At 44.3% G+C, this 10,998-nt stretch overlaps 1 protein-coding gene across 1 annotated transcript in view; it reads left to right on the forward strand.

Moving 5' to 3' along the window:
- Positions 1-10,998, forward strand: part of LOC109918255 (PH and SEC7 domain-containing protein 1-like) — a 163,179-nt gene that overhangs the window by 148,476 nt on the left and 3,705 nt on the right. The window contains exons 15-16 of the mRNA XM_048616198.1: positions 6,659-6,849; positions 8,670-8,737. Of these exons, the coding sequence (XP_048472155.1) occupies positions 6,659-6,849; positions 8,670-8,737 (259 nt within the window). The remainder of the gene's footprint in view (positions 1-6,658; positions 6,850-8,669; positions 8,738-10,998) is intronic.

A 10,998-nucleotide genomic window follows, 5' to 3' on the forward strand; every position in this document is an offset into this window, starting at 1 on the left:
TTCACAGATGCTGCCAAACCTGCTGATCTTTTCCAGCAAATTTGCTTTTGTTCCGGATTTACAGCATCTGCAGTTCTTTCAGTTTTTTTTTTTGTTTCACTTGTTTTTGATTGTGACATTAAGATAGACTCCATCTGATTTCCGAGATGGATATAGTGGCAGTTTTGGATGAAGAGGGAGGTAGGAATGCAATAAACCAATGTGGGCATTCAGTGGGGGCTGCCTCTTTCAAAGTCACTCACTGCTCTTGCTGCCAACTCCTTGGTGTCACCCTATTCTACTTAACCCATGCCTGGGTCCCTTGGCAATCCAAGACCACTGGCCTCAGGGTGTCATAGTGCCAGCTGCCACTGTGTCCTTAGTGGCGCTACTGAGTACTGAAGAGCTGCCAGCATCTGATTGGCCAGCTGGTCTCAGTGAGTCTCCAGGCTCCTTGATTCCAGACAAAGACCCAATTTTAAATGTTCAAGTGCCGGAGTGGTACAGGCTGCCCAAATGCAGCGAGACCTGGTATATATCCAGTTTGGGCTGACAAGTGGCAATTAACATTGAGCACTACATCAGTGCTAGGCAATGACCATCTTGAACAAAAGAGAATCTAACCATCGCCCCTTCACATTGAATGACATCATCATTGCTGAAATCCGCCCCCCCCCACCCCCACATCACCATCAAGAGGGTTACCTTTACCATTGACTAGAAACTTAAATGGACTTGCCACATTAATACAGTGGTTACAAGAACAAGTCAGAGGCTAAGAATCCTGCTGTGAGCTATTCCTAAAAGCCTGCCCACCATCTACAAGCCACAAGTCAGGAGTGTGATGGAATACTCCCCACTTGACTGGGTGAATGCAGCTCCAGTAACACTCTAGAAACTTGACACCATCCAGGACAAAGATTGGAACCACGTCCACAAACATCCATTGCCTTCACTACCACTGACACTCAGTAGCAGCAGCGTGTACCATCTCCAAGGTGCACTGCAGAAATTCACCAAAGATTCTTAGGCAGCACCTTCCAAACCCAAGACCACTTACATTTAGCAAGGACAAGGGCAGCAGATATATGGGAGCACTACCATTTGCAAATTCCCCTCCACCCAATCACCATCCTGACTTGGAAATATGTTGCTGTTCCTTCAGTGTCACTGGTCAAAATCCTGGAACTCTCTCCCCAGTGGCACACTGAGTGCCCATTCATCAAATGGACTGCAGAGTTCAAGAAGGCACCTCACCACTACCTTCTCAAGGGCACCTAGGGATCGCCAATAAATGCTGGCCCAGCCAGCAGCGCTCACATATTGTGAATGTAAAATAAAATGTCTCCGGTCATCTTGTAAACCAAAAAAGGAATGTGAACCGTCTGTGGAGAGAGAAAAGGAGTTCGTGTTCCAAATCAGTAACCTTTAATCAGAATTAAAAATGTAAACTTTTTTAAGCTATTGGGAAATCATGGCAGTTTAGCAAAGAGATGGGAAGAATAAATTCTGTGACAGGCTGGTGGTCAGGTAAGATTAAGCAACAAAAGATTTCCTGATGCAATGACTTCCTGTTCTGACATTCTTGTGCCACCAGGATAGACTAGAGGGACTGAATGGCCATCTTCTGTCTCCATGCAACATCAAAACCAAAGGAGGATGAGCAGAACCTAAGATTTCCGAATATTTTTAACACTGTGAAAGAATGATGTAAAATCAGTTTGATATCACAGTGCCACTGATGTTTAAGTATCATTAGCGCAGTTACATTAGGATTTGTCTCTAGTCTTGTGACATGAGAACTGAAAAGGGTTTTCCAATGACTGAATTCAGGAAATGAGGGTTCAGTCGAGCTGCAAGTGGGCTTAGGATTAAAACAGAGCGACTTGACTATAGTGACAAACAGTCACGGCACCAGAAGTGAATTAGCTCTAAAGATGTTCAAAGAAACAGACTAAAAGGTGAAATGGCTGCAGAACACAACGCCATATAGTACAATAAGAAGCATTATTGCAGTAAGAGAAAGTGTCATTGGTGTCAAGGGTTGGAAGAATGCTATGCAACAGTGTAAAAGGTTCCATAAGAAATAGGAACACGAATAGGCCGTTCGGCCCCTTGAGCCTGCTCCCCCATTCAATACACTCGTGGTAGATCCAACATTCTCCATGTCCACTTGCCTCCCTTTTCCCTGTAACTCTTAGATGATTCTTGATCAGTTGAGGAATTTATATCAGCCTTAAATATATACAAGAACTCTGCCCTCACAGCTCTCTGTGGTAAGGAGTTCCAAAGGCACTCAACTCTCTGAAAGAAGAAATTCCTCCTCATCTCAGTCTTAGATTGGCATCCCTTTATTCTGAGACCATGCCCTCTGGTCCTATACTCTCCCAAGAGGAGAAATATCCCCTCAGCATTTATGCTGTCAAGCCCCTTAAGAATCCCATATGTTTCAACAAAATTATTTCTCATTCTTGTAAATTCCAATGAGAAGAATCCCAATCTGTTTCGCCTTTGCTCATAAGGCAGTCCTTCCATACCGGGGATCATCTAAGTAAATCTTCTCTGCACTCCCTCCAATAAAATAATATGTTTCCTTAATTAAAGGGAGCAAAGCTGCTCTCAGTATTCCAGATATGGTCTCACCAGCATCTTGTACAGTTACAGTAAGACTGCCCTCCTCTTTCACTCAAACCCCCTTGAAATAAGGGCCAACGTTCTATTACGGTTCCTGATTACCTGCTGCATTGGTGTGCTAATTTTTTATGTTTAGTGCACAAGTATCACCAGGTCCCTTTGTGTTGCAGCTTTCTGCAGTTTTTCTCCATTTAAATGCTACTCTGTTCTTTTGATCTCTCTTCTAAAATGAACGTCTTGGCATTTTTCCATCAGTGATTAACCCTGATTGTGGGAAGGAGAGGTTGAGAAGGTTGGGCTTGTACTTGATGGAGTTTAGAAGACCTTATTGAAATATACAAGACTGTAAGGGGCTTGACAGGGTAGATGCTGAGAGGTTGTCTCACCTTGTGGGAGAGTCTTGTACCAGAGGATGACATCTCACGATGAAGAGGTTGTCCATTTAGAACAGGGATGAAGAGGAATTTCTTCTCTTGGAGCTCACAGTAAATCTGTGGAATTGTTTACTGCAGTGGTCTGTTGGATCGTTAAGTATACTGGAGGCTGATAGATTCCTAATTGAGAAGGGAATTGAGGGTTAAGGGGATAGGGCAGGAAAGTGGATTTGAGGATTATCAGATCAGCTAAGATGTCGTTGAATGGCAGAGCAGAGCCAATGGGTTGAATGGCCTACTCTATTTCTATGACTTATGGCCTTTATTACCCATTCACCTTGCAACCTGAACAGATCCTTGCTGAGAATGTTTGAAGTCAGGTATGGCATTATACATTTTTATGTGATGTTCCCTTTGTGTAAGGAAAGAGTTGGGGAGCTACAATCAATGTTAATTCTGGGCTATCTTGTTCAACAAAATAACATTTAATTGAAATCTATAATTGTATGATGCTGTAATGCTATGCCGGAGATTACACACAACATCCTTAGCTCCACATTTTTGAACAATGTATTCTTCCTAAGATGGGTCATTTGGCTTACTTCCTGTTCTGTGTGAACTTGTGTTAATTAGAGGGGGAAAAACGATCAAAACCCAAATGTCAGGAAGTTTTCAGTTTTATGCAATAGTTAATTGGGAAGTTAATCAGCCATGAAGTAGGAACAGTTGGAACTCTGGATAAAAGCTTTAGCTTGCTGAAATAGAAATGTGTAGTTTCAAACGTTCAGAAAGCATAACTTTTCAATTAGTCTTTCCTATTTTAGCAGCACACTGTTAATTGCATTGATTTTTCATTCAGTCCCTGTGAGAATTCTCGTCACTTATCTGTGGTTATCTGCTATGAAGCTGTGAGTTCTTCACAAGTCAAAGTCTGACTTGGGGGGAGAAAAAGAGAAAGTCTACGTAAAAAGTAAGTGAGCAATGTGACGGCTTGGCCTGGTGGCATGTAACGAGGGCACGCCTGAGTCCTAGTCTTCATTGTGAAATTTGTCTTGACTCGTACAGGTCTTGCTTGGAGTCAAAATAATTAATCAGTTCATGAAAAGATCAGCCACGATCTCATTGAATGACGGAGCGGGCTCTACGGACCAGATGGCCTACTCCTGCTCCTATTCCTCATGTGTTCTTATAAGCCCATTAATTGACATCCAAAAATGGCAAAGTGAGAAAAGGTGTTGCATAAAATAACATTTCACTATCACTTGGGTTTAAACCCAAATAGGCCCTTAGATCCAGTCAATGAAGGAGGATCTGAAGCAAAAACAGAAATTGCTGGTGAAATGCAGCAGGCCTGTAATAAAGGAGGACGGTGGCAGCAAAGTCCCTGATCACAAGGTGGTGTGGGTGGCATCACAACACATTCAGCAGGTGAAAAGGAGAGCATGAGAGAGACAGGTAAAAAAGACAAAAATAATCAAAGACATCACATCCAACAATTGAGATGAGAGTTTTGAGGGAGATCTCTGGTTTCCTTTAGAGAGTGATTTACACTGGAGAGGATATTGATCCCTATCTCCATTGAAGATCATCCATGGAAGGACACTGCCACAGCTTTGCAAAAACTATTTGATCGCTATTTTACTCCCTATCCCAATATGTGTAGGCCTTAAAATGACACAGTCGGGTGTCAGTCTATATGAAGCATTTAGGACTGTGGTAATGTGGATTCGTGTTACTGGCCTGGCCATCTAGAGATCTGCACTAAAAAACCAGGGCCAGGAGTTCAAATCCCACAAGATCAGCTGTGGAATTTAAATTCAATTAATTATATAAAAAAGGGATTAAAATAAATTAAGTTCCATTATGGTGACCACAACATTTCTAGATGGTTGTAAAAACCCTTTGATTCATTAATGTCCTTAACTGGTCTGGACAGTATGGGACTCCAGACTCTCAGCAATGTGGTCCATTCGTAACAGCCCTGTGAAATGACGAAGCAAGTCACTCCTATTCAGGAAGGTGATTCAGAGCCACCTTCCCAAGGGCAATTATGGATGAGATTTAAGTGCTAGGCTTCCAGTGATGGCCCCACCTTGTGAATGTATATGAAACACTTTAAGGGGCCATATTGTAGATCTTGTGTTTCTGGTGAAGCACAGGGTGCAGCAAGGTTGGTGCCCTGTACCACGCCATTGTGTGGCAAATAGAGAAATAAATAGTCGAGAGCGTCAAGTTCCTGGGAGTGACAGCAATCTGTCCTGGCCCACCCATGGTGCCACTATGGTCAAGAAAGCGCAGCAATGCCTCTACTTCCTCAGGAAGCTAAGGAAATTCAGCACGTCCATAAAGACTCTTTACCAATTTTTGTACATGCACCATACAAAGCATTCTGTTTGGATACATCACGTGCGGTACGGCAACTGCTCTTCCTGAGATCGAAAGAAACTGCAGAGCATTGTGAACAACAGCTCAGTCCTTCATGCAAATCAACCTACCATCCACTGACTCCATCTATACTTCCTACTGCATTGGAAAGCAGCCAACAGCCTACCCCTATTACACTCTCTTCCACCCGCTTCTATCTGGCAGAAGGTATAAAAGTTTGTATACACGTACAAACAGATTCAAGAACAGCCTTTTCCCTGTTGTTATCAGACTTTTGAATGGATCTCCTTAATGTTAATGTTGATCTGTCTCTGTACCTTCTCAGCAGCTGTAACACTGCATTCTGCCCTCTGTTCTGTTACCCTGATGAACTTATATAGCAGGATTTGCCTGTAAAGCATGTAAGACAACACTTTTCACTGTACCTCGGTACACGTGACAGTAATAAATCAAATCACCGTTCACCTGTGACTCGCGAATGTACATCGGAAAGTGTGGGAAGCTGGAGCAGCATAATGGGCCTTTCAAAATGAGCAAGAATGCAGCTTCAAGTCCCTCTCCGGGGCTAGAGCGTAAAAGTAAAGGCTTGACTCCCCAGGACAGATCTGAGGGTCTGCGTCAGTTTAATCAGGCTTCAGACTAAGATCCCATTGGCTGCCTGGGTGGCTCTGATTTGATGAGGAGCAGGGGAATTGCCCCCCAGAGTCCTGCCTGGTAATTATTCCCTGTATCGCCATCAAATTACCATATTGCTGCTTGTATGAGCTTGCTGTGTGCAAATTGATTGCCACATTTCCTACATTATCCCAGTGCCTGCACTTCAAAAAGATACTTAATTCACTGTAAAGCATTTTGAGAGTTCAATGATGATTAAAAGCATCATGCAAATATAATTTCTTTTGTTTGTTGTTTGGAATCCATTTCTCGGCTATTAGAGCCATGATGTTAATTTGTTAGAGGTAATTAGAAAAGGATTTTCATATAAATTTGACAGCACCATTTGATGACTGTCGCCATTCCAAGAACCTTGTAAAGATGAGTTAGGTTAAGGGGACGCTTATTATCTTCAAATCAAAGATAATAAGGTCTTCATGCTTTGCGTAACTAAGCAATCCAGTCCATGGCCAGAGATTGTCGCAGAGTTAAAATACAGTAGCAAAGTCAGCAAAAATACAATTCCAACTGATCTAGCCACAGAAGTTGTCATTTGTGCCTTGATACATTTATCGAAAGGTGTGAGCTCATTCTGAATATGTACTTCTTTTTTGTTTCTTACTTTCTGACAGTAATGAGGAGGAGTTGCGGAAATCCCTGTCTGAGCTGGCAGACGAGAGGACAGATCCCAGCCTGAAGGCGATGAATAGGATCAGCGGAGGGAGTAACCCATTCCTGGATATTGTGCAAGATCCCAAAGCGGCCACGTACAAGCACGGCTTCCTGGTGCGCAAGGTTCACGCGGATTCCGATGGGAAGAAGAGTAAGGATTGAGGATCCAGCAACATTCGCAGTCTGTACATTCATTGCTCCAGCACAGCAAGGTTGTCTGTAGTGCAGTGTCTCGGTGTGAACATGTGGTTCACTGGTGCCCTGTTGACAGCAATAATACAAATAGAGCGGTACTGTCCAAAATGTTGGCCAAGGTGCTGACTTCTCCCAGTGTTATTATTGAGCAGCTGGGGTGTTCATGTTTCACTGAGAAACTGCCCCTCTTTCTCTGGGGCACCACAAACCACTGACTAACTGGACAATCCAACCCAGAGACGGAACGGCCAATTAGTTTGTGTTGTCCAATCCCTAGTCAGAATGGCTAACTTCCAACAGTAAGTAGTTTGTGAGGTAGTGTCCTACAAAGTGACTCAGCCCTTTCTCTCTTTGGATGACCCACATATTCCTGATTATGTCTAATTGCTTGGTTGACAGCATTTGATGTCCACCTTTGTGTTGGGAAATGTTCTGGGCTTTTTCAGCATTTTGATCATTGCAGTCTTGTTTTATCCAGATTGTTGGGAAACGGTTCCTATTAACGATTATTACTGATGCAGCACTGAAACCTTTGAGAGTGAACATAGCCTGAAGGGTAGATCATAGAATCCCTAAAGTGTGGGATCAAGCCATTTGGCCCATCAAGTCCCTCCGAAGAACAACCCACCCAGCCCCCACCCTATCCTTACTCTGAAGAGCATCCTACCCAGACCCACTCCATTACCCTATCTCTGAAACCCTGCATTTCCCATGACTAACCCACTTGACCTGCACATCCCTGAACACTACGGGCAATTTAGCATGGCCAATCCACTAACCTGCACATCTTTGTGATTGGGGGAGGAAACTGGAGCACCCGGAGGAAACCCACACAGACACGGGGAGAACGTGCAAACTCCACACAGACAGTTGCCCGAGGGTGGAATCAAACCGAGGTTCCTGGCGCTAGGAGATAACAGTGCTAACCACTGAGCCACCGGGTCACCCATGAGATTTTCTGAGTTTTTTTGGGAAATCACCCTCCGATTAGCTTCAGCTGGCGGAGTTCATGATAGTTAGATGGTTAAGTTAGTGAGGTGTTTGGTGATCTGAAAGAGGTCCTGAAAGACTTATGACCAGGTATGATTGGGTGGCTGTTGGGAAGATGTTTCCACTTGTTGTGGAAGACCAAACTTGAGGCACTAAGTATAAGATAGTCACGAATAAATCCAGTGAGAAAATTGGGTGACTTTTAACCAGAGGACGATGAGAATGTGTAACTGTATTACAAGTGAGTTGGTCGAAGTGAACAGCAGTGATGGGTTTATTGCAAAGATGTGTGAGAGGGTAGGGGATAGCAGGTTTTGTTAGAGGAATTGGATTAAAATGGAAGGGACGTGGCTTGTGTGATGCACAGACACAGGTACAGACTGGTTGGCTGAATATTTGTTTATGGGCTGAATTCACACAGTTGGCATTCTGACAGTGATCCGATACAATCAGGATCTAGGAAGGATAGTTAGAAGAACATAAGAAACAGGAGTAGGCTATTTGGCCCCTCAAATCTGTCCTACCATTCAACACGTTCACGGTTGACCTGCCCCAGGCCTCAACTGCTATATTGTGCCGGCTCATCATAGCCAACAACCCCCTGGTATTTCTAAAATCTATTGTCCATGTCTTTAAATATTTTCAGTGATCTAGCCTCCACTCCTGTCTGGGGGAAAAGAATTTCAGACATTCGTCATCCTTGGGTTTGGGAGGGGGTGGGTGAGAAATCACTTTGCCTCTCAGTTGCAAATTTGCGCTTCCTTATGCTGTGTCTGTGTCCTTTAGTTAGAGATTGCCACACCATTGGAAACACCTTCTCAACGTCTACCCTGTCAAGCCCCCTCTGGATCTTGGTCTGTTTCAATAAGATTCCTCTCATTCTTCTTCTAAACTCTAATGTATAAAGGCCTAACCTGGAGATAGCAAGAACTGCCGATTGCTGGTGTCAGAGATAACAAGGTGTAGAGCTGGATGAACGAAGCAGGCCAGGCAGCATCAGAGGAGCAGGAAAGTTGGCGTTTCGGGTCGGTACCCTTCTTCAGAAAACCTGTTCAGCTGTTTTCAATAAGTCAACACCTTCACCTTGGGAATCAGGGTAATGAATCTCTTTTTGAATTGCCTCCCGTGCCATTATATCCTTTCTGAAATACAGGGACCAAAACTGTACCTAATATTCCAGGTACAGCCTCACCAACACAGTGTAGAGTTGTAACAAGAATTCCCTGTTTTTGAGCCTCATCCCTCGCACGGTGAAGGCCAGAATAATATTTGCATTCTTAATTACATGCTGCACGTGTGTGTGCACTTTCTGTTGGGATTGTTCCAACTGCTTCTCGCACCTTTCCCAGTCAGGCTACAACTTGTACCATATCCGCTCTGCCGCTTGACTAACTGGAGCTGTCTGCTCACGTCATTTTGTGACAGGGAGTTTCTCAACTCGGCCTTCCTTGCTGCTTTATGGTCCTGAGCTTGAGACTGCCCTCCTAGATCTGCAATATTTTCTGTATGCCAGAGTGTTTCCCACGAGGTTTGTAAAGTCATGAGGGGCATAGATAAACTGATTAGCTCCCGCAGGGTAAGGGAGTCCAAAACTGGAGGGGCATAGGTTTAAGGTGAGAGGGAAAAGATTTAAAATGGACCTGAGGGGCAACTTTTTTACACCGAGGGTGGTGTGTGTATGGAACGAGCTGCCAGAGGAAGTGGTGGAGGCTGGTATGATTACAACATTTAAGACATTTGGACAGGTACGTGGTCAGGAAAGGTTTGAAGGGGCATGGGCCAAATGCTGGCAAATGGGACTAGTTCAGTTTAGGAAACCTGGTCAGCATGGATGAGTTGGACTGAAGGGTCTGTTTCTGTGCTGTATGACGCTACGGCATCTCCTTGAAAACCCCTCAAAGATACAGCCTCGGCCCCCTCCTCCTTATCTGCATGAAGGACTCAGATCCACCTCTTCACAAACTTAGGGTTAAATATCTCCACCCAGACTAGGATCAGTCGGTGTGGGCATTATGCCCAGAATCCCCTCCCTAACCCCATCCAGCGTTCTGCCAACTGTATCATCCTCCATACAGCCACTTGGAGAGAAGTTTTGGTCATCCTCACACACTTTCTTCATCTCTCATTCATTTGTTCTTGTGACTCAGTGGAGCACCTGAGCCTGCTTTTCTACATAAAGGAGCTATAGAAATGTGGCGTTGTTCATCCATTGCACTCATCAAGGCACTGTAGCTGGGTTAGTTTAGGTTAGGCAGTTAGGTATTTCTAAGTTGGTTCTAAAACAAGTCAAAGTGACTTAGCAGCTTCTGGGGATAGAGGTAGCTTTCCACTCAGGGTCTGTCTGTAACACCACAGCATCACCTCACATGTGGGTCATTCTAGAACCAAGATGGACTGCAGTCCCACAGCAGTGGAGGATATACATCACTTAGAGTGGAAACCTGATACAGCATACCATCCTTTTTGATTTAAGCATTTTCAGACTTAAGCTGCTCAGCTGTCGCCTGACCTTGGTCCAATTCTTGAAAGATTGGACAGTCATGATATAGGAGCTGAATTAGGCCATTTGGCCCATCGAGTCTGCTCCACCATTTGATCACGGCTAATATGCTTCCCAGTTCATTCTCCCGCCTTCTCCCCATAACCCTGGATCTCCTTACGCACTCAATGACTTTATCTCCACAGCCCTCTGTAGCGATGAGTTCCCCAGAGTCACCACTCTCTAGCTGGAGAAATTGCTCCTCATCTCAGTTCTAAAAGGTTGTCCTTTCACTCTGAGGCTGTGCCATTGGGTTCTAGTCTCTCCTGCTGGTAGAAACATCTCCATGCCCATTCTATCCAGGCCTGTCAGTATTCTGTAAGTTTAAGTCAGAGCCCCGCCTCCTCCCCCATATCCTTCAAAACTCCATCGAGTGCACACCCAGAGTCCTCAACTCTGCCTTGTATGATAAGCCCTTCGTCTCCGGGATCATTCCTGTAAACATCCTCTGGGCCCCCTCCAAGGCCAGCACATCGTTCTTCAGATACAGGGCCCAAAACTGTTCGTGATAAGCCATTAAAGATTCATATTTTATAAGGATTCTGTGAATAACAGCCTGTAATAGGTGTCTGTAAT

This window comes from Rhincodon typus, chromosome 34 (genome assembly GCF_021869965.1).
Source record: "Rhincodon typus isolate 14 chromosome 34, sRhiTyp1.1, whole genome shotgun sequence".
NCBI classification, from domain to species: Eukaryota; Metazoa; Chordata; class Chondrichthyes; order Orectolobiformes; family Rhincodontidae; genus Rhincodon; species Rhincodon typus.